General features: G+C 55.3%; 2 protein-coding genes and 1 long non-coding RNA gene across 5 annotated transcripts; 1 reads left to right on the forward strand and 2 right to left on the reverse strand.

Moving 5' to 3' along the window:
* Positions 1–3,381: 3,381 nt before the first annotated feature.
* S100P (S100 calcium binding protein P) lies at positions 3,382–6,187 on the reverse strand. The gene is made up of 2 exons (XM_036088007.2): positions 5,949–6,187; positions 3,382–3,659 (listed from the first exon to the last, which is right to left on the reverse strand). The coding sequence occupies exons 1-2, from the start codon at positions 6,084–6,086 to the stop codon at positions 3,510–3,512; spliced, it is 288 nt and encodes a 95-aa protein (XP_035943900.1). The 5' UTR covers positions 6,087–6,187; the 3' UTR covers positions 3,382–3,509.
* Positions 6,188–10,118: 3,931 nt separating this feature from the next.
* On the forward strand, positions 10,119–18,070 carry LOC118533011 (uncharacterized). Its single transcript, XR_013446264.1, has 2 exons — positions 10,119–10,190; positions 11,259–18,070. It is a non-coding gene; the product is annotated as an uncharacterized LOC118533011 (long non-coding RNA).
* Positions 17,565–19,463, reverse strand: MRFAP1L2 (Morf4 family associated protein 1 like 2). Of its 3 annotated transcripts, XR_013446263.1 has the most exons (3): positions 19,089–19,463; positions 17,965–18,643; positions 17,565–17,874 (listed from the first exon to the last, which is right to left on the reverse strand). XR_013446263.1 is itself a non-coding variant. In XM_036088001.2 (2 exons), the coding sequence occupies exon 1, from the start codon at positions 19,461–19,463 to the stop codon at positions 19,104–19,106; it is 360 nt and encodes a 119-aa protein (XP_035943894.1). In that variant the 3' UTR covers positions 17,565–18,269; positions 19,089–19,103. The 3 variants fall into 3 exon arrangements, 2 of the variants coding, with proteins under 2 accessions (XP_035943894.1, XP_077924485.1); XM_036088001.2 differs by having other exon boundaries at positions 17,565–18,269; XM_078068359.1 differs by having other exon boundaries at positions 17,565–18,643.
* Positions 19,464–23,189: the final 3,726 nt, after the last annotated feature.

The raw sequence follows: 23,189 nt of genomic DNA on the forward strand, positions 1-23,189 counted from the left end.
TGTGTGTGTGTTTTTTTTATTAAGATTTTATTTATTTGACAGAGAGAGACACAGCAAGAGAGGGAACACAAGCAGGGGGAGTGGGAGAGGGAGAAGCAGGCTTCCTGCGGAGCAGGGAGCCTGATGTGGGGCTCGATCCCAGGACCCTGGGATCATGACCTGAGCCGAAGGCTTAACAACTGAACCACCCAGGCGCCCCATCCCTGTGTGTGTTAATAAATTTCTTTTGAAATGGACACTCTTCTTTCAGCACTGCCATCAGCAAGTGGGACTGAGCTGCTTGAGTTTGGGGTTCTCTGTGAGCCTAGAACCGGGAGCAGAATTGCTTATGTCAGGTGCTGTGGGGATAGGATGACAGAACACTCAGCTCTTAACAGAGATGAACTTCAGGCCATCGGCATGCTGAAAAGTTGTTTAGTCTCTCAATCGGTGGGAGCATAACATGCTTTCTGTCCCATCCGAGGAATGTGAAGGAGGGGCCTGGGTTGAAGAGCTGGGACCAGTAATCGCACTGCAGTGTGCTTGAGACTCAGCACTCATGGAGGGGACTGGGAAGCTCTTCAGAGCAAGTGACTTGCCCTTGAATATGGAGTACAACCTCTGAGAGTAGAAACCAGGGGAGCACCAGAAGCTCAGGGAACAACGTGAGCTGCAGCCCTGGGGATACTATGGGGGGCACTGTGGGAGCCAGGTGAGAGGGGCAAGCAGAGGAGAGAGGCTTCATCAGGGAGTTAATGCATCTGCATCAGCCTGTGTAATGGATGCTCAAAGCCATAGGACAGGCAGGGTGCAGTCTCCAGAGTCGCTAAATGTGATCTGATCAGAGCAAACACACGTTCATGATGACAAGCCGAGATACACGTCTTGGATGAATGTGTACTTTTATCATAAAGTACCTGGGCACAAAGAAAGTCCTTTACAGAGGCTGTTTCTGTCTGTGGAATCCTTGTCCATGCTCCTGCCCTTCTGAGGTCTTAGTAGGAACAGAAGTAGTGCTGGGAGCCCTTGAGACCCAGGAGCAGGGGAGCGTCCGTGCTCACATCTGTAGCGTGGGAGTCTTACACCGCTTACGGTCTGTGCGTCGGTGGGAGCTTGGGTGAAGGCAAGAATATGGGGCCGGTGCAGATGGGACTTGAGGGCCTGACCTCGAGCGGGGGGGTAGGGGGACCCACTAGGCTTTCCTAGTGTCAAGACTAGGTTTCTCTCTGTGTCAGTCAACCCAACTAAGTTAAACTGTGCTAACAGTTCACCCAAAGTCTTTGTGGCTTACAGCCCACAAGGTTTCTCATTCCTGTTGACGTACACTGCAGGTTAGTTACTCCATGTTCTCTTAATTGGAGCAGCTGGCTGAAGGAGCACCCCCTCTTTGAGATATTATGGACCTTGATTCAGGAAACTTAGTTATAAGTTGCTTCACTGATTTAAAAACAGATTGGCTGGGAGTGAGAAACTTGCCATACCTGTGTGTGTGTGTGTGTGTGTGTGTGCGTGCAGATATCCACAGTGTATGTATAGGTTTTCCCCTTGATTAACTGACCATGGATTGTATTCCTGCATTAGGGTGAATCTCATCTCTTCATTATCCCAGGGCTTGATGCTAAGCCCCCTTCACGGTCAGAGCCTTAAAGTCTTCTGAATCGTTTTGGACCCTTGGTTCTAATGCAGAGCACTGTGGTGACAAGGGGATGGTCTTCACTCATGCTTGTGATGCAGTGTAATGGAGAGGCATGCGGGGCTTTGTGTGGATTTCCTATTTTAACTCATAAATTTTTCTCCTACTTGGATTATGTATCCGTGGAATTGAACCAACTTCCAAGTCAGCTAGAAAATTTGAATTGCCTTCTGTCAGCAGCTCTGAAATCATTTTTCATGGATGAGCCCGTGGTGCCCAAACTGCCCTTGCTGTGAAGTCTGAAATTCTGTGGTCTCTTCCGGAAGGTTTGGGAAATTCTTCAGTGGCCACTTGGGTCAGCTGGCTTGTGAGGCCTGAGTCTTCACTCCTGTTTTGTTGCAATACAATACAAAACAATACTTTTGTTTCTTCTGAAAGCAGGTGAGTATCCGATGTCCACAGAGCTCACTAGGCCACTTTCTGAGGGTCTGCTTCCATGGTGCCTTATGCTCTCTCTTTAAAACAGCACCGCCATCCCTGCGACTCTCTCTGCCCTTTTATTTTTCTTGCACTACCTGACATGTGATGATTAATCTGTGTATCGTCTGGCCTCTCCACGTGGAATGTCAGCCCCTTGAGGGCAGGAATTTTGTTTACCGCTAAATTGCCAGCACAAAGATGAATGCTTGGCTGCCACATGGTTGGTGCTTAATACTCATTGAATGAATTAGTATCAATTCAGTATGTAAATTAAATTTGATTATGAGGCGCCTGGGTGGCTTGGTTGGTTAAGCGTCTGACACTTGGTCTCAGCTCAGGTCATGATCTCAGGCTCATGAGATTGAGCCCTGTGTCAGGCTCTGCTTGAGATTCTCTCCCTTTCCCTCTCTCTCAGAAATAAGTTAAGTCTTAAAAAAAATTTAATTGTGTCTGCTTACCAGTGCAGACAACTCAAACTGAAGTTTCTAAGCCAGAAACTTTGATGGCCTTCTTGATTCCTCCCTCCTTCTCAGCAACCCCTTCCTTCTTCCTTCCTGTCACTGTGCTTCAGAAGGTAGAACGACCAGAATGTACCTTGGATTCATCTACCCCCTCCCACCGCCCTAGCCCACTAGTGCAATGCTGTCCTAACTGGCCTCCCTTCGTGGCTTCATGCCAGCCCTGGTCCTTCACAGCAGTGGATTGGGCTGTGTCAGGGCCCTGCTGAGAACCATTTCGAAAAGAAAATTTCATTTTGTTGGGACGCCTGGGTGGCTCAGTCAGGTTAAGTCTGCCTTTCAGCTCAGGTCATGGTCCCAGGGTCCTGAGATCAGGTCCCACATCGGGCTCCTTGCTCAGTGGGGAGCCTGCTTCTCCCTCTGCCTGCCACTCCCCCTGCTTGTGCTCTCTCTCTGACAAAGTCTGTAAAAAAGAGCGAGCACGAGTGTGGGGGAGGGGCAGAGAGAGGGACAAGCACACTCCCTGGTGAGAGGTGAGAGTAGAGCTCTGACGGCTGGGCGGAGGGACGCGCGGCCTGCGGGCCTCCGTGGGTCCAGGGCAGGGTGGTGCTCCCTCGGGGCCGAGCCACCCCAGAAGCTGGGACCGGGCCTCCGCCGGCCCGGGGCACGAGGGGCAGTCAGCAGCTGGCCTGTCCTACCCACTGTCACCGTGTCCTTTCCCTCTCCGGCTCCCCACCGGGCAGGAGCAGGAAGTGAGGAATCAGGGGAGTCATTGTGTTGGAGGTGGGGGCGCTGAGGGGTCAGGAAATAATCCATGTCCGCCAGACTGGGAGCATTTCACAAGCATTTTACTGATCACAGGGGCGGCCACAGGCCGGGCAGGAGGCGGTGGCGCACAAGATTCTGGAAGCCAGGGGCTGCCCCCCCCCCGCCCCCCTCCACTCTGGGTTTGCGGGGCGTCAGGGGAGCCCCGCCTGCTCAAAGAACTTGTGGCAGGCGGCCGTGAGCATGGCCACAAACACGATGAACTCGTTGAAGTCCACCTCGGCGTCGCCGTTGGCGTCCAGGTCCTTCAGCAGTTTGTCCACAGCGTCCCTGTCCCTTTTAGTCTGGAGACAGAGGCCCGGGGTCAGCACTGCTGCAGGTGGGCGGGGGGGGGGGGGGGCAGGGGAGGTCACTGGGCCCCGGGAAGTTGTGAGCCCCCCGGACCCACAGTTGGGTTTAGGGCGAATCGGAATTGCGTGGTGCAGCTCAGGAGGCAGCGTGTCCCACTGGCAAGTTTGGAAGGGGGTCTTTGGACTGTTTAAGATGCTTTAGAAGGGGGACCACCCCCAGGACTCGCCGCCAGCTTGGCGGGGTCCCCTCAGGAGATCGCATCTGGCCCATGCACTGCACACCCCTCCCCTCCCCTCCCCTCCCTTCCCCTCCCCTCGGCTGCGAGCTCTGATCCCTGAGGTGAGGAAAGGGGAAATCCGGGGCTGCGGCCTGGCTGTGGCCTGGGCAGGGGTGCCGAGGCCCCAGGCCGTCTGCGGGAGCCCCCCCATGCCTTGGCGGCGGCCAGGGCCTCACCTCGCACCGCCCCGTGCGGGGGTGTCCCTGAGGCCCAGTACCCCGCAGCCGCCCACCCTGGGGCTCGAGGTTTGTGGCCAACAGCCCCCCAGGACCGCAGCTCCCACTGCACCAGGCGCTGGGCTTCCGCGTGAGCTGGAGGCCTGGGGGACTGCGGCCCCGAGCCCCGTTTTACCAAGTGCCTCGGTGAGGATCCCAGGCTTAGCCACACCGGTTCTCAAATTGTGTTCCCCAGACCACCTGCCTCTGCCCCCTCCGGCAGCCCCTAACCTTGGGCTCAAAATCCCCCTGCGTTAGACTCAAACTTGGCTGCTTATCAGAACATCTGCACCCACGCCCAGCTCCCCACTGGTCAGGGGCGTTCAGCGAGCATCGGGGTTTGAGACTGTTTGCTGTGATACTAAGTTCAAAAAGAAAGTAAACTGCATATTTAGAATTTCATGCACATCAGCGTTGAGGTTTTGACGGGGGAAAAGGCTGAAAGGAAGAGGGAGAGTGTGATGGGGGGATTTCTTGCCTCCACATTTCTGTATTTTTACATTTTCTACCACAAACACATTTATAAAAGACAAAAACAAATGAACTTCATTTAAAGATTTATATGCTCATTGCCTTTACATACTGAAGTGCTCAGTGTGTTTGAATTGAAGACTGAAATTTTAGGCTTCATTTTCAAGAATCAGCTCAGGGTAGACCCATTAGAGGTCAGGTAGGTGGGGTTTGGTGGCGCCAGGGGGGAGGCAGGAGGGGGAGGGGAGGAGTGCGAAAGAACGGGAGCTGGAGCTGAAGAGCAGAAAGGAAGAGAAGGACTGTAAGGAAAGGGAAAGGAAGAGGAGGGGAGGGAGAAAGGGGGAGAGAGGGAGGGGAAAGGGAGAAGAGGGGGGGAAGGGGAGGGAGGGGGAGAGAAGAGGGAGAGAGGAGGAAGACGAAGCAGAGGGAAAACGGGAGAGAGGGAGGGAGGGGAGGAGGGAGAAAGGGAGGGGAGGAGGGGGAGAGAAGAGGGAGGGAGGAAGAGAAGGGGAGGGGAGGGGGAAGAGGGGAGGAAGGGGAGGGGAGGAGTGAAAATGGAGGGAGAGAGGGACGGGGAGGGAGGGGGAGGAGGAAAGGGGAAGAGGGAGGGAGGGGGAAGGGGAGGAGGGGACAGAAGAGGCAGCTGGAGGGTGAAGAACAGAGAGGAGCATAGTGGGGAAAGGGGGAGGGGGAGGGGACCAGGAAGAGGGGAGGCAGAGGAGGGGTCCCTCTGTTTTGAGGTCCCTGAGGAGGCCTCCCTTGGGCACATCCAGGCCACATGGCTGGGGCAGATAAGTGCCAAGGTGGGACCTCCTCCCATCTGCACCCCTGTCAGCCCCACTAACACCAGGCCTGCGAATGCCGGGAGGATGTGGCCAAGCAGCCGGGAGAGCCAGGGTGTTTGTGGCCAGCAGCCTCGGAGGGGTGCAGCTGTGAGGGGCCAGCAAACGCAGCCTCACAGATGGCCCTGGATTCCCCCATCCCCAGTGCTCAGGTTCAGGTTTGTACCCCCCCGCCCCCCGCCGCCCCAGCTCTCCCACTGGGCCCCTGCAGAGAGAATCCTGGTGGCTCCAACTCCATGTTTCCAGGACTGAGCTGGCCACCCCTGCTCCCTGCTCCCAGAGTCCTCAGCCCCTAGGACAGCGGATCCATTCTTGGGCGGGTGGCCTCCCCCTTCCACCTGCTCTAGCCCTGCGGTGGGGGGGGCCGCTCAGCGGGGCAGCCCCTTCGGCCTCCCCTGCCTTCCTTTCTCCTGCCCGCTGGCCCAGGGCCCTCCCTGACCCTCCCCGCGTGCCCCCCCCCAGGCCCTGCGCCCTCACCTGCAGGAAGCCCGGGAGCTCCTTCTCCATGAGCACCTTCAGCTCCCCCTTGGTCAGGCTGCGCTTGCTGCCCTCCACACCCGCGTAGCGGGCGAACACGTTAATGATCATGCCCATGGCTGTCTCCAGTTCGGTCATGGTGCTGGACGCGGACCCACCTTCCTCCTGGGAGCTGGCGTGGCCGAGGGAACGTCCCCGGGGAGGCTTCTGGGCGCTTTATAAGGCCCAGGCTCGTACTGACACGGAGGGTGGGACGGAGAGGGCCGGGCCTCCAAGCAAGCCCTGCCCCTCCCCGTTGTGTGTGACTCAGTTCCCGAGAAATGCGCTGGCAGGACTTCCTGTCTGAAGCCTTCCCCCAGCCCCCAGCCCCCCGCCCTGTGCACCCCCATTTCCCTGTGCTTCCGTGTGTCCCGGGGTCATTCATCCCTGACTTACTGGGCCAGGGGGCAGGTGGGGCGTGTGGGGTACTTCGTGGAGCGAGTAAGGAATGGGGGGACCGGCCCTGTCCGGCCACATCTGGCGGGCCAGCAGGAGGAAGGCCGCTGGAGGGGATGTCGGGCTGAGCGCGGTTTTGCTCCCGCAGCGCTTTGCACAACAAGGCCTTGTGGAGGACAGACTGCATCTCCGCCCCGCTCCCCAAACCCGCAGCATCAGGGAGGCAGACGCTGCCAGCCACGGGACCGGGTGAAGGGCCACCCCCCCGCCCGGCCCCCCAGAACCCCTGCTCACTCTTACTCTCTCCCTGCGCCTTGCTGGGTGGCCCCAGGGGTGCTGTGTGATTTCCAGACCCCAAACGCGAATCCTGTCTCTGTTTCCTGATGGCGGGTGTTGAGGACTCAGTCTGCAAGAGCCGCAGGGGCGGGTGGCAGGCTGTGACTGAGCCAGAACTCCCTGAGCACAGCGCTGCCCCCCTCGGTCCCCAGAGGTGGCATGGGGCCAGGGGGCAGCGGCTGTTGCTGGGGAGGCCTGCAGGGCCTGGCTGCCCGGGAACCCCTGCACAGAGCTCGGAGGTCGGGGTGGGGGGAGATGAAGCCAGCTACATGCAGCGGGCTCAGCCCCGGCCTGGCACTGTCCGGGAGCAGCTGCCTACGACAGTCCTTTCTCCTTTGGACACACTGCCGCTCCCAGGTCTCCTGCAAGGGATCGTTTGGGAACAGGGAAGGGTCAGCCCACTCTGCTGCGCGGGGCAAGTCCCTCTTAGGATGAGACTGCAGGTCCCCAGCAGGCGGGCGGAGCCTCCCCGAGGGCATCCCGCCCCGGGGACCTCACCAGCACCAGGAAAGGGTGTCAGAGGCCCATTGTGACACTTGGTGAAAAGGAAGGAAGAGTGTTAAGGGTTGTCACAACAGGGCTCACGACTATCGCAACAGGGGGGACACTGGCTCAGCTCCCAACACAGCAGAGCCGGCCTGGATGGCCCAGGAGCAGAGTTAGTGGGGCTCAGAGGGTGGGAGATTCCTAGGAGGAGGCCGACAGGGTTGGGGGATTCCGGGGGCTGGCAGGCCCAGGGCTCGCCCGTCAGAGTGGGGGATGAGGAACTTGGGCAGGCGTCAAGGGTAGGGAGGTGACTTCCTGACTCTTGCTATAGCCGGGTAGGCAGGCGGAACACAGATGCGCCCAAGGACGAGGCAGGATCAGAGCCAGCGCAGAGCAGCCTGGTGAAGGGGAGAGTCCGCCAGACCTCCTGAGTGAAGACCGGGCTGGGGGCCGGCAGGGGCTGGCCTGTGTTCTCTAGGAGAGGGCCTCCCTGGAGCCGTGCGGGCGAGGGGGGGCATCACAGCACCTGCAGGGCTCTGACCCCTGCTGGTACCCTCAAACTGTAGTCACCCTCCCTGCTGAAAGAGGATGTTCCCCCCACCCCCATAAAATTTAATCAAGTGTGTGGCTTTTGCCTAACGTCTTCTTGAACTTGTTGCAAAAGTCAAAGCAAGGCCACTCAAAGACCTCTCCTGGTGGAGATCTTTGTAGGGATTAAAAAAAAAAAAAAAGTGGGGGCACCTGGGTGGCTCAGTCGGTTCAGCTCAGGTCCTGATCCTGGGGCCTGGGACCATCGGGCTCCCTGCTCCGCGGGGAGTCTGCTTCTCTCCCTCCCCTGCTCATTCTCTCTCTCTCTCAAATAAATAAATAAAATCTAGGGGCGCCTGGGTGGCTCAGTCAGTTAAGCGTCTGCCTTCAGCTCAGGTCATGATCCCAGGGTCCTGGGATCGAGCCCCATGTCGGGTTCCCTGCTGGGTGGGGAACCTGCTTCTCCCTGTCCCCTCCCCCCGCTTGTGCTCTCTCTTGTTATCCCCCTCTCTCTCAAATAAATAAGTAAAATCTTTCAAAATAAATAAATAAAATCTTAAAAAAAAGTGGTTAGATGATCACTGGTCGAGTGGACACAGGTAGAAGAGAATGCCTGGTTATAAAGGTCACTAAGACCTTGAGGTAGGTAACATGGGGGTAGGCAACTAATTTCCCAGACCAGTTCTTAACTCTTAAACATTTAACAGAAACCCACCGTTACAAAGAAAAACTAGGTACAGCCCACTGACAAGTCCTTAAAACAGGCAGAGTGACATTCCTCTAGGAGCTCAGCTGCTTCGATGTTAATGCTTTGCTAGGGCAAAAGGCAATCCTAGCGGGAGCCCCAGGATCCTGTGAGTCTACTGTAACGTATAAAAATTCCTTTGGAAACTTCTTTTAACTCTGCCCCCCAAGATACATGTTGGCAATCATCCCCCAAGGGGATGACCCACGATATACATCTGAAGGGTCTCATGACTCAGGTTTTATTAGACAGTAATAAGTGACCTTTTCCCAACAATAGCTAGCCCCCTCAAGGTTCTGGAAACCTTGCTTCCAAAATTCCTTAGAGACTTATGCTCTCTCTAACCCCTTCCCAACCTGAAAGTAAATAATGGGCCATTCCTCACAACCCTGCTGCGGCTATTTCTGCGTGTGGGTCCTATCCTCCTGCTTTAATAAAACCGTTTTGCACCGAACGTGTGTCAAGAATTCTTTATTGGCCGTCAGCTTCGAACCCTAACATTTCCTACATCAAAATCGCAGGCCCAAATTGGTGTCACTTAGGCCGAGTCCCCAAACTGGGCTTTCATACCTAACCTAGCTACAGTTCCAACCGCCCCCCCAGAAATGCAGTCCTAACCCGTCAGTCAGGAGTGATCCGATCAGCCCAATAAAGGAACCGGCCACAGCCCGTCCCCCAGAGGAAGCCAGGCTAACCTGCATAAGACCCCTGCTCCTCCTCCTCCCAAGGCCTAGTGTGCTCGCCTAGAAGATACTTTTCTTTTGCGAATAACATCTTGCCGCACTCTCTTTCCTAGAAAAACCTTCCATTTTGTACAACTCCTGGGAGCTCCCCTCTGCTTGCTACCTGGGGTGCTGTCCGGTTCCCGAATCGCTTAACAAAGCCAATTAGGGCTTTAAATGTACTGGGTTAGGTTTTGTTTTTTAACACTGCATTTATCTGGAAAGTTAGTTTCGTCCCAAAAGGAGATTGTGAGTTGCATCATGCAGAAACCCCTTTCTGTCCCCGACCAGGTCGGGGTGATTTTTCTTCCCACCCTCCAGGCCCGGGTGCTCCAAGATCACTGGTGCCACAGGGCCTCCTTCACAGCATGGGGATTCGGGGCGGGGGGTAACGGAATATCAGCAAGGACGCAGACCCTCCGCGGCCGGCCCCCAGCTTGCTGGGAAGGGATGAGCCTGGCTCTTCTGAGCGGCCTGAGCTGGGACAGAAAAGCGCTCCTGCGTCAGAACACATGCCCCCCCATGCCCACTTTACACTCCCCCCTAATCTGCTCCCCCCAATCGGCTGACAGTGCGGGTGGGGTACCGGGCCACCAGCCGCCAGGCACAGCGCGCACCCACAGGCTGGGCCCTCCCACGCCCAGCACCAGAGGCCCGAAGAACAAATGGAATGACGACCTTCCTACACGACGCAGGGCAAAGAGGAACCACCGAAACACCAAGGGGCCCAGGGAACCATCCCCCCCGGGGGCCCTGCCCAGGAGACAAAAAGGCTGCCCGGCCCAGCCCAGGATGTGGCCCCACTTCTGAGGGGGATGGGCAGCCAGGAAATGTCTCCGTGGGTCGTGGGTCGGGGAGCTTTCCGGAAAGGCCCGTGTGGGGTGGGGCAGGCAAGGCGTGGCCTGCGGGTGGGACCAGTTCCTAGACTCTGGAGTCTGGGTCACTCTGAGAAGGACGTCTGTGCTCCGCAAACACGACCGAAGGCCCCAGGTCAGCCCAGACCCGCCAGGCACAGGCCCCAAACCATGTTGGTGCAGCGGGTTCTTCCGAGTGCCCGGGGACCCGTGCGGGAGGCAGACCCTGACCTCCGGAGTGCGTGGCCAGACAGGGGCCCGCGGGGGAGAGGCAGGAGAGCACAGGGGCAAGGAGGCCCCGGGCCAGGGAGCAGGGAGCAGGGAGGAGGGAGGAGGGAGGAGGGAGGGAAGGGGAGCGCAGCAAGGCACAGAGGAAGTACAAGGAACCGCTGCTCTGGGGAGATGGGAAGTCGGGGAGTGTGGCTGGGGGAGGGGGCAGGACACAGAGCAGGAAAGGCCCTGCAGGCTGGCCTCACTGGGGGCGCGGCAGAGCTCCTGAGGGACTTCAAACGCCGGCTGGCAGGGCCCCACGCCCCCAGAGCTGCCGTTTCATCGGGCTGTGCTGGCCCCAGGCTTCCCAGCTGACCCTGCCGAGCAGCCAGCTGGAGGCCACTGGTCTGGAGGGTTCTCAGCTGCGGAGAGACTTGGTCGGGTTTACCGTTTAGGCTAACTGAGCAGCTGGTAGGAGATTCAGAGGAGGAGGGTGAGGAGGAGGGTGAGGCTGGAGACCGGGAGGCCAGGGAGGAGGCTGCAGAGTAAGGAGCCCTCCGGGCACGCAAGCTCAGGGGTCCTGCAGCCCAAAGCACATCTGGGGACTGGCGGAGGCCTCAACAGGGTGCAGAAATGAGAAGGAAGGGGGGGGGGGCTCACCATCTGATCCAAGCTTTGCAGAAGGGGAAACTGAGGCTCAGGGCGAGGACATGGGTGAGCAAGCCCAGGCTCCTCTCCACTCTCACTGTACGAACAGCTCTGGGATCAAACCAGTTTTATCCTCGGGAACGTATGGGACAAATATTTGCTGAGGGAGGAGGTGGGGAGAGCTGAGGAAATGAGTTTCTCGGGAACAGGCGGTGTCGGGGGTCCTGACACCGTGGGGGCAGCCGTGGGGGCGGGGCCCGGTCTCAGCCTCGGGGCGTGGCTCCCGGGGGGGGGCGGCGGTCAGCCCTGGGCCCCGGGGCAGCCGCCTGCAAAGCCCTGTCTCCAGTCCAGGAAGCGAACTCCACCTGCCACCCCTGCTTGCCTTCTTCGGGAGCCTGGAAGCGACTCCAGGGCTGCAGGGGCTGGCTGGCACCATGCCGACGGGGCCGCAGCGGGTTCCTGGTGCTCGTGACCCGGAGCACTCCCAGCCGGCTGTGTTCGCTTCCCGGGGCCGCTGTGACCCACGGCCACAAGCAACAGACGCTGCTGCTCTCGCAGATGCGCGAGTCCGAAATCGAGGTGCGAGCAGGGCTGCCCCTTCCTGGGGCCTCAGAGGGAGACTGTTCCCTGCCGCCCGCCCACCTCCTGGAGACGGCCCGAAATCCCTGCTGTTTCCGGGCAGGCGGCGGCTTGACTCCAGCTCCGGCGTGTGCGAAGCGCCGCCAGAGGGCCTTGATGGAGAGAAAAAAGCCCACCGTCCTTGCCATCTCCGAGGGCCTGGAGCCCTGCAGCCTCCAACCGGGGCGCGGGGGGGCTCCCTCCGGCCTCCTCCAGAGCCACACCTTAGGAAACTTGGCTGTTTTCTTCGGCGAGTCAAGACTTGCAGGTGATGGGTAAGGGAAAACCCGTGACAGTCTGCTCAGAACCAAAGTCCAGGCTGGCCGGGGCAGAGGGGACTCGGGACACGTTTCCATGTGTTCAAACCCAGACCTGGCTGACTTTTAACGTGTTAATGTCCTTCAATGGCTCTCCCGGGATCCTCCTGACGCTAGCATGATCTGTTGTAAGCAGGAGCACCGGGGGGCCTGGGAAGTGTGCGAGGGGGTGGCAGGAACCTGGCTCCTGCCCGTGGGCGCGGGGCCGCCTGGGGCAGGGGACTCGCCTCGGGGCAGGGCACCTGGGGCCTACCTGGCCATGGCCCTGCCAGGCCGCTGAGCCGCTCAGTGACTCTGGTGAGTCCCTTCTCCTCTTAGAACTACGTTCCTCACCTGTAAAATGAGGGGTTCAGATTAGACCCGGAGCTCCTGAATCCCAGGTTCTCAGCCAAGGTGCCCATCATCCTTGGGGTGCCATGCGTACTAGAACCACCAGGATTTAAAGAGTATTTCTTTCTTTCTTTTTTTTTAAAAGATTTTATTTGACACAGAGAGACACAGAGAGAGAGGGAACACAAGCAGAGGGAGAGGGAGAAGCAGGCTTCCCGCTGAGCAGGGAGCCCGATGCAGGGCTCCATCCCAGGACCCTGGGATCATGACTTGAGCTGAAGGCAGACGCTTAACCCAGGCGCCCCTTAAAAAGTGTTTCTATTGAGATGGAGAAACTCACAGAAAATTTCAAGCTAGAGCAGGAGCCTTGTGAACACCTGTGGTTTCCATCTCTCAGGCTCAGTTGGCCGGGTCCTGGCAGCCCCGCCAGCCGGCTGTGGGATTGGGCATCCTAACCTGTGGGAGTCACCCCCGCCCCCAGCTGGGTCCTGGGTGACCACAGGGGAGTGCTGGTTTGAGAACACAGAGGAAAAGGAGCTAAGACGTAGAGGAGAGGCTGTGAACTCCCTGAAGTCCGCAAGCCCCGCATTTCCAGGCCGTCTGTCTCCCACCCTGCACTTCCCAGCCCCGCAGAGCTGAGTGTCAAGTTCTGGGCCACGTCCTCTGGCATGGGGTGGGGGAGCTGAGGCCCAGGTCAGACTGGGCTGGGTTTGAGGGAAGGACCACAGGCAAGAATGGGGAGCAAAGAAATTGGTTAAGTATGTGGGTAAATATAAAAATGGATTATTAAATAGAACAATACTTATTTCTAACATGTCAGGTTAAAAAAACTAGCATTTCAGAAGTTTTCAGATCCTTGTGTATTTTAGGAGGATAGAGATGCCAATAAATTAAATTTTGGTAAGCTATTTAGGCATGTACAGATTTTGAAGATGATAATTAAAGGAATAGAAAGAGAGTACATGAGTTTTATTTTTTTTAAAGATTTTATTTACTTATTTTTTGAGAGAGAGAACACAGGAGAGGCAGAGGGAGCAGCAGACTCACTGCTGAGCGGAGAGCCTGATGCGGGGCTCGATCTCAGGACCCTGAGACCATGACCTGAGCTGAAGGCAGATGCTTAGCCCACTGAGCCACCCAGGCGCCCCAAGTATATGAGTTTTAAACCAGTAAATCAGGGGGCGGAGCGGGGGGAGAGTAAATTAAAAAACTCTTACTCCATAATAAGGCAAGAAAGGAAATGGGAAAAGTGGAAGAGGTCAAAATAAGATGGTAAAAATAAATCTCAATACATTAGCAATTACAATAAACGTATGAGGGTGCGATTCTCAAGCCAAAAGACGAAGATTGTTGACCTGGATTAAAAAAATCCACACCAGGGGCGCCTGGGTGGCTCAAATGGTTAAGCATCTGCCTTCGGCTCAGGTCATGATCCCAGAGTCCTGGGATCGAGCCCCACATTGGGCTCCTGGCTCAGCGGGGAGCCTGCTTCTCCTTCTCCCTCTGCCTCTCCCCCTGCTCATGCTATCTCTGTGTCTCGAATAAATAAAATCTTTAAAAAAAAAAGAAATCCAAACCAAACAAAATCAAAGTGCATGTGGTTTACAAAGAACATACTTAAAAAAATGTGAGGACACAGCAAGATTGAAAATAAAACGGTAAATAATCCCAAGGCAAACTAACCCCGAACCAGCTGGGTCGACAGCAGCACACAGGACGGTTACTGACAGAGCCCGGCTCTACGGTGATAAAAGCGCCAACAGGGAGCAGACGTTGCTGAACTGTAGGCACTGAGTCACAGAGCATCAAAGCACCCAAAGCGCCCGAAGCACCGGCCGACTCCAGGGAAACCCTGACAGTCCGCCAGCAGAGGGCGCTCTACAAGGCTCGCCCCAGGCGACAAGGATAAGGAGACTGCTCCGCTGGGCAGGGATGTTTTAAGGGAGCACATTAAAGGAACTCCTCATCCGTCCCTCTGAGTCGCGGCGGTGTGTACGTGCTGCGAACCGTGCACCTCAGCCTGTGGGGCTACGGAGTGTGGGTGAGCATGTGGGACTCACAGGATACCGAGTAAGTGACCAGACCGGACACCCCGACCCCCGTTCAGGACACCTCTGACTGCCCAAGAATTGCATCGTGGGTGTCGCCAGATGACCATGGGGAAGAAGACCAAGGATGGATTTCATCTGTTCAGTACCTTTTCCCAGCTGGGGAGAGTTCTCAGGGCCTGTCTGGAACCCAGCGACCCTCTGCTGTCTAAGCAGACTCAGTCTAAATACAGGACCCTCGTGGAAGTCCCCGGGGAGCCGGAGCTCCCCTTAAATTCCCAGAGCCTAGGGAAAGGTCTGCTGCACCTGCCTTCACAGCTCTGCCTTGGGCGCTGAAACTGTCTAAGGGCTGAGTGGTTACTTGACGTGAATTGAAGACAACTGGAATGTCAAGCCCCAAGGAAGCTCGAAGACAAGAGTGCAAAACCGTCATCATCTGGTGGCCCAGGCACAGTCACTTGGCCAGAGTCATGGAGCCAGTTCCTTCTCCCACGCGAGTTCCTGGGGGCATTGCAGCCACCGTGTCCTCAACCGGAACAATGAGGATGATAAAGTGACCTCTCAAATTTGGGAAAATTAGATAATGATGTGAAGGGCCAAACCCCAAGTAGATTCTTCTAATACAGACTTTTGTTTTCTCATTCTGCACGTCCAACGCGCTGCCCCTGGACGGGAGCTGTAGGAACTTGGCCGTGGGCTGACAGCAAGAACGGGATCCAGGCACACTGTTTGCACTTTTGGTCCCTTGAGTGATTTTAGGATTGGACCTGTTCCATCGCATTCGCATCCTAGAGACTCACTTTATTCCTCATGAGTTCGATGCAAGCAAAGGTAATGATACCAACCACCACTGGTTAGAAAAGGAAGTGGATTTTAAAATGGAAATAAAAGCACATTTGCCTTAATAAAGCCATCACACTCAAAGATGCGGACTCCCCAAGAATTCCCCCCCTTTCCACCCCTGCCCCTCTCCATTTGACACTGCTGCAGTCACCCACAGTCTGGCCTGAGGGGACAGCCAGGACAGGGCCCTCGGAGGCTGGGGCTCCTGGGAGGTTTGTGCAGTCCTCAGCCCTGGCAACCCCGGCCCAGCCGGACTGCACTCACAGCACTCCCGGCATCATTCGTTGGTGAAGCCACGGCACAACCTCCAGGCGCCCTTCTGACAAAGGGGCTGGTGGGACAGGACATGGGCTGCTGCAATTCCCACAGTGACAAACACCACGAGCAGCCAGAGGAAGCGGAGGCAGGGAGGTGGGCCAGGTTCCCAGTTCCCTTCTGTACAGTCCCAGCGGCGGGGTCTCTAACCTCACTCACAGCCCTGCCTCGTCCATCCTTCACAGACACCCGCAGGTTTCCTAAACCACAAAGCGTGTCAATCTGCTCAAACCTTTCCGTGGCTCCCCATCACTCCGCTTCTCAGATGTTTCCAGCGAACCCCCCTTACCCTACTTGAAACGTGGTACCTTGACCAGCAGCATAGGCGTCGCGGGGGAGCTTGTTAGAAATCACAATGTCAGGTCCGTAACTATAGGATCAGACCCTGCATTTTGGTAAGACCCCAGGAGTTCAGATGCACTTTAAGTTTGAACAGCGCTGCTTTAGGGGCTCGGTACAGAGCCAGAAGCAGCCCCGACTGTGACTTTTTTAGCGAGTGGTAGGTCATTTTAAAAAATTAAAAAAATATCTTTGTCACACATTCAAAAACGCTGACTACTCAGAGTATTACAATAGATGGCCTGGTACAAAGTACTCAACAGCAAACCCAGGCGCAGCCCGGAGCACAAATACCCCCGGTGCAGAAGCAGGTACACACAGGGTCAAGTTTAAACTCTTCCAGGTCATATGCAGACCTCTACCACCAGGCCTCCTACCGCCCCGTTCCTTGCAAACACCCACAAACCCTATCATGTCCCATTCTGACCTACTGAGAGACTCCCAGGCTTAGTTCCGGGATGCCCATTCCCTGCACCCGGGATGTTGTTCGGGTGGCTGAGCTCACGCTTCTGGGCCCAGACCGAGAGTCACTCGGTCTAATAAGCTTTCTCACACTCCCCAGTGCTCGGTGGACTCCCTCTCTAGTGCTCCCACAATAAAAACACAGGATACCTACATCTCCTTGACTGCCTGCAGCAGGCCTGGGACCACAAACCACATCACTACCAGGGCCACCTTTCACTTCCGAAACTGCCCCGTTTGACAAATGACATGGCTAGTCTCAACAAGTGCTCAGGCCACGAGCCTTGGGACCAAGGCTGGACCCTTACACACCCGCACAGTCCCGTAGCAACACCTTCGGAACGCAGTGCGCACACCATCCAGCGCCTGCAGGGGCCACTCTGCCCCAAGCACCCCCGGCCGCTTGTGCGCTGCCTCCGCACCCTCGTCCTTGCTCCGCCCCAACTTCAATTCTTAACCAACCCAGTCAGTCTCCTCATACCTGGTCAGATCCCGCCACGCCTCTGCTTAAACCTTCAAACCGTTTCCGTGTCCCTTGCAGTCAGAGCGACTGCTCCTTCTGACCTCACCATCTACCATTTTCTCCCAAACCACTTGGGTCTCTTGCTGCTCCTCAGCCCTTTGCCCTGCCTGTTCCACCTACCTAAAATATAGAACACCCTTTCCCTACGCATCCTTGTGTGTATTCCACACGTCTTTGCTCAAATGTCACTTACCAGGTATGTCACCTGACCGCCCTATATAAAACAGCAACCCCTCCCTACCCCATACCCCGTTTTCTACGGAACTTACTACCTGATAGAATTTTTTTCCTGCCTTAGCACAATGAGGCACTGTTCTAAGCTTACAAATGTCAGATCCAAGTGTATAAGCACTTTGTTCACTGATGCACCCCGAGCATCTGTGGGCACCCAACTTACCTGGCAAACCAAAGACCATCACTGGGGGCGCTGTACTGTGATTATATGTTTACAGAGCGTTTTTTTCTTTTAAAGATTTTGTTTATTTGACAGAGAGAGACACAGCGGGAGAGGGAACACAAGCAGGGGGAGTGGGAGAGAAGCAGGCTTCCCACCGAGCAGGGAGCCCGTTTACAGAGCTGTCTTAACTTACTAGATCATCTCTCCTGGAAATTCCTAGCGTCCAGCACACTCTGGAGGGTCCCACGGTCACAGTGAATGTTAAGTGACTGAATGAGCTGCCCTGAAGGCAGAGGCCAGACGAAATGCTTTCCTGGGGCTCCTTCCTGCTCTGCCTTCTCCTCTCTCCTGTTACAATCCCTACAGATCGAACCTCCCTTCGGCCTACAGGCCTTTGAGCACATTCCCAGATGAGAAGCACTGGACATTCATTTGACAATAACGACAATCAAAAAGAAACTTTCATTCTGAAAAGAATTTATTTATCTCACCTTTTCCTGACCAAGTCAATGGCTTTGGTTATTTGCACAAAGGTTCTAAAAACTGGCTTTCAGCATTTGTTTTTCCAGGCAAGTGAACTTTACCAAAGGAAGCTAGAGCTCTGCTCTCAACCTCTGTGAGGTCTGCTCTGAGGACCTAGGCTGGATATCATCCCAGCCTGGAAGATGCTTCCTGCTATCATTTTGGGGCCTGCCACAGTCAGATCCACGCTCTTCTCCCCAAACCCTCCAGGCCATGCAGTGTCACGTGCAGTTGTGGCAAAGAAGCTCCTGAAATGCATGATTACATCAAAAAGTTTACCCCAAAGTCAGCCAATACACATAGTACCTAGAATTCATCCCCTATTCTAGGTTACTCACCAGACAGGTTACATGATGTGCACCAGTTAACATGCCACAGAAAAATTACATTTCTGAAAAAAAAAAAAAAAAAAAAGAAACAAGCAAACAAAGAAAATGAAAAGAACACAGCTCTCCTCCTCTGATCTGAGACTGCAAAATTCCAAAATGCGGACGCCACCCTTCTCCATGCCCAACAGCCCCCCAGGGGCTTCTCAATCTCATCCAAAGCAGCAGCATCCACATCCTTGACTGGTCTGGGCTCTTGCTTCAGCAGCTGCAGCCACGCAGTGTCTTCTGTCTTGCAGAACTCTGACCGCAAGCCTCTTTCATGCGTCCCCAAATTCCAGGAAGCATAAAAAAAACACAGCAGAGCACAAGAGTATACTTCGGAACTTTAAAAACACGATAAAGTGACAGTAACGAATATGACAACACAGCAGCTTACAATCTAGGCCCTATTCCTTTAGGTAACAGTATTTATCTAAAAGCTGTCTTCTCGAAACTCGATGCACGTAATAATCATAGTCATATCCGCATACGTAATACTGAAATCCTCTCCCCAGGATGATACTGGAGATTTGGTATTTAACATGGTGGAAATCTAGGGAAAATACGGGAGAGAAAAGGAAAGACTCTTGGGTTCAGCCTCTCCAGCAAGTCCTCTTTACCAGCCGAACAGAATCCATCCACGGAGAAGCTGGAGTACAAGTGGGGAAATCAATCATCACAATTTACATCCTAAGACTCTCACATCCTGGAGTCAAACCAACCCAACCACCCGTGCAAAATGCTACCGCTTGCTGTCAGGACGTGGGCAACGCTCCGATGCCATCACAGCACGTAAAGTTCCTGTCCTGCACTTCCGTCTCACGCTTCTCTCACCGGCCCCCTCGTCTCTTGGCGCCAGGGCCTCGGCTCTCACCCGAGGAGGCTGGTCCGCCTTCTGCAAACACGTTCCCAGCAGCGGTCTTTACCCTTCACAACAACGGACCCAAGCACTCGCTTCTAATTCCCAACGTAAGAGCGCCAGCCTGTGTCTGACCAGCCCTTCTCCCACCGCCCGGCGGGGCCCTCCGCGGCAGGGCCACACAGACCCCGTCCAGCGCGCCGGCCCCCGACAGCCCCCGCCGCCCGGCACGTACCCGCCCCCGCGTCCTTCAGGAGCACCCGCAGCTCTCTATCTGCCGGTGGAGCTCCACGATCCTCCGCCCCATCAGCGCCGCCTCGGCGGCCTTCCTCTCCGCCTTCTCGCACAGCTTCAGCACCCGCTCCTCCGCCTCGCCGCCCGCGCGGCGGCCGGGACCCAGGACGCCCTCGGCTGACGAGTCCACCTCGCTCTGAAGCTCGTCCAGCAGGCTCGCGACCTCCAGCAGCTTCCGGCGGGCCCGCAGGTGCGCGCGCACGTGCTCGCGCTCGAGGGCGGCGACGTCCCGGCGGGCGGCGGCGCGCGCGGGGTTCGGGGGGCGGCCGCAAGGCTGCTCGGGCCCTTGCCGCTCGTCCGCGTCCGCGGGCCGCATCGCGCCGCCCCCGCCCCTGCGGCCCGCTCACCGCCCCCGAGAGGCCGGCCGGCTGACAGCGAGCTCGCCGTGACGAGCAACAGGTTCTCCCAGCTCTTCGCAGCAGAGACGGCGTCCAAAATGGAGCCCCAGCCGTCTGCCGGAGCTGTGCTCACGTGCGGCCCTTTTACGACACGCCGGAACTCCTTTGCGGCCGCGCAGCCCCGGCGCCGCGCCCGGCCGCCGTCTGTACGTGCTGGCGCTCCCGGCGTGTGGACGTCGTCGTCCCTGCGCTCGGTTGCCGCGCATCCTGCTCCCGGGGCGGCGCTTGCTGCCCAGTGCTCTAGCTTCTTAACGTTCTAAGTCCTAAGTAACCGACTCGGCTCGGCACTGCCGGCATCCTTCAGTGCAGCGAGAATCGAGGTGGCGAACTCGGCGTCGGGGTTTCGGGGCGCGCCATGGAGGCTGCCCTAACAGCCGCTCGCTCTGCGCTCCCGGGCGGTGGGCCGCTGCTGATGCTGACCGCCCTGGTCTCCTTGCCGCCCCGCCCGGCGTCCGCCCCGACTTCTTCCTTCTGCCGTGCGTTTTGGTTCCAAGTCTGCGCCTCGCTGTACCGGCGGTGGAGGTCTGGGCCCGCATTGGTGCCTCAGCCCCGCCAGGCGCCAGGTGTGCCCTTGGGCAGTAATTGTAGAGGAATTCATTCTCCATCCGGCCCTGTTAGCCCTTCCTAAGACAACAGGCTCTGCGGGCAGGTTCTTGGTTATTTCCCCACCGTCCTCACCCGCCTTGGCACACAGCAAGAGCTCAATAAATGCTGCTTTAACATTATTTCCCAACATTTTTTTTTTAACTGCTTTTTTTTTTAATTGAAGGATAGTTGATAATGTTACATTAGTTTCAGGTGTACAACTAGTGATTTGACGACTCCATACATTAGCTGTGCTTACTGCAAGTGTAGCTGCTGTCAACATATTTTTGAATGAGCCTACTGTATCGTCACTGGGATGGATGGGGTAAATTTCTAGGCTTTTTCATTCTGTGTATCTCTAGCAGGTAATATCGGGGAGACCCTACTTGTGGGTTGGCCAGAGGTCAGAGCTCCTTTACGGTACTCTATCGTGCAAGTGGCCCCTCCATCTTCAAAGGCAGCAACATCATGTCTAGTCCTTCTTATCGTTTAATCTCTGACATCACCATCTGCTCCTTGCTAGAGAAAACTACTTAAGGGTTTCTTATGATTAGACTAGGTGTGCCTGGAAAATCTCCCTTTTGCAATATAATGTAACATAGTCACAGGAGTAATACCAGAAGCAAATCTCATGGAGAGCCATGCTAAAATCATGCCTAGCACAGGCTCCTAGGAATCCTAAGGGCATGATCTCACAGCAGCCAGATAAGACAAAAGTAGCAGTAATTAAGTCTAGAGAGCTAAACATAAGAATTGCCTGGCTTTTGGTACATGAGTGGAACAGAATAAAATACATAGGAACCCACTAAAGTTTTGAGGCGGTCATATTAGCAAAAATGCTGTCACCCTGGATGAAGAAAGACTGAGACTATCCAAAATGTATAAAGGCTTCTAGACTCCCAAATTTCTACTAGCAGAAAGCAGGCTCAGTGGCCAAAACCGACATATTTTTCAATGCCCTCTTCAGAAGTGGCCAGAGTGTGATGGAAAAGGAAGAACATGGAGAGCACACACAAGTGTTGTGGAGAACATTGGATAAAGGCAGGGTCAGCAAACTACAGCCCTTGAACTAAGAATGTTTTTCACATATTTAAAGAGTTGTTAAAAAAAAAACAGGAAGAGGAGAAAGAAGAGAAATATGTGACAGAGACCGTATGTGGCCCACAAAGCCTAAAAAAGTTGATTCTCTGGCCCTTTTCAGAAAAAGTGTGCCAACACCCGCCCTAGTGAACCATTTTTAGGTTGCAGGACTAAGGCCTAATCAAGGAATATTCCTTATTCTTCAAGTAGAGAGACCAGACAATATTTGCCTCACAGCATGGCAGCATTGCTGTAATTCAGTTACTGCTGCCATTTGTCCTCCCTTACAAATGGGCGCTACCCTGTCACGTCACCCGTGTGTTGGCTCTGTGCGGGTGTTATGGACTACATGTTTGTGTTCCCCCCAAATTCATATGTTGAAACCCTAATCCCCAATTAAATGGTATGTGGATTTGGGACCTTTGGGAGGTAATTAGGTCATGAGGGTGGAGCCCCCACGATAGGATTAGTGCCATTCGAAGAAGAGACACAGAGAACTAGCTGGCTCATTCTCTCTCCACCATGTGAGGATACAGGGGGAGGGCAGCTGTCCACAAGCCAGGAGGAGGGCTCTCCCTAGATGCCAAATCTGCCAGTACCTTGATCTTGGATTTCCAGCCTCCAGAACTGTGAGAAATAGTTCGTTGCCTTTAGCTACCCAGTCTATGGTATTTGTGACAGTAGTCTGAACTAAGGTAGAGGGCAAGAACTTGTCTTTTTTTTAATTTTTTTAAAGATTTTATTTATTTATTTGACAGAGAGACACAGCGAGAGCAGGAACACAAGCAAGGGGAGTGGGAGAGGGAGAAGCAGGCTTCCCGCGGAGCAGGGAGCCCGATGCAGGGCTTGATCCCAGGACCCTGGGACCATGACCTGAGCCGAAGGCAGACGCTTAACGACTGAGCCACCCAGGTGCCCCAAGAACTTGTCTTTTAAAAAGTTCATAGGTCTCTGGGCCATGAAAAACCATATTTAAACCTGATGTGGATCACAAGATCCCGGACTTCTAGCCAAATGCCATGACTAGAGGAAATTTGGGGGATCCTTAGATGAGGATGAGGAAATTTTACATGAGTAATTGGGGACAATGGGGACACACTGTGGTAGATTATATAAATGATCCCAGTTCTCCACCCCTTCCTGCATCCACGTCCTTTGCCCTGTGTCTTGCTTCGGTCAATGCAAAGTTAGCAGATGTAACACAAGCATGTGCTCGAAGCATGCTAACACACTGGGGCCCTCCTTATGCTTGTCTCTGCCTTGCTATGAGAAGAACATGCTGGCTCGTCTTACTCGTCTCAGGAGGAAGAGGAGAGAAACACTGGACCACGCTGTCCTAGACAGGCCCAACTTAGATCAGCCGGTCCACAGACATATTAGTGAGCCAGTCTGGATCATCCAAGTCCCAGCCAAACCACAGACCCTTGAGCAATGCTTGTTGTTGTTACTGGCACTTAGGGTGGCTTATGCAGCAAAAGCTAATTGACCCACTTGTTGTGAGGCCTGTCTAGGTGAGATTAGGGACCCAGATAAATCAAGACACCAAACTCCTCCATACTTTTAACCCTACTCAGTCTCAGTTGGCGGAATCTCACCCAGATGCCTACATGATCTGGGTTTTTTACTTTATTTTTTTATTTTTTAAAAGATTTTATTTATTTATTTGACAGAGACAGACAGTGAGAGCAGGAACACAAGCAGGGGGAGTGGGAGAGGGAGAAGCAGGCTTCCCGCTGAGCAGGGAGCCCGATGTGGGACTCGATCCCAGGACTCTGGGATCATGACCTGAGCCGAAGGCAGCCACTTAACGACTGAGCCACGCAGACGCCCTTTACTTTATTTTTTTAAAAACATTTTATTTATTTATGGGGCGCTTGGGTGGCTCAGTCAGTTAAGTGTCTGCTTTTGGCTCAGGTCATGATTCCAGCTGGGATCGAGGCCCGCATCAGGCTCCTTGCTCAGCAGGGATTCTGCTTCTC

Source organism: Halichoerus grypus, chromosome 3, assembly GCF_964656455.1.
Source record: "Halichoerus grypus chromosome 3, mHalGry1.hap1.1, whole genome shotgun sequence".
Lineage (NCBI taxonomy): Eukaryota > Metazoa > Chordata > Mammalia > Carnivora > Phocidae > Halichoerus > Halichoerus grypus.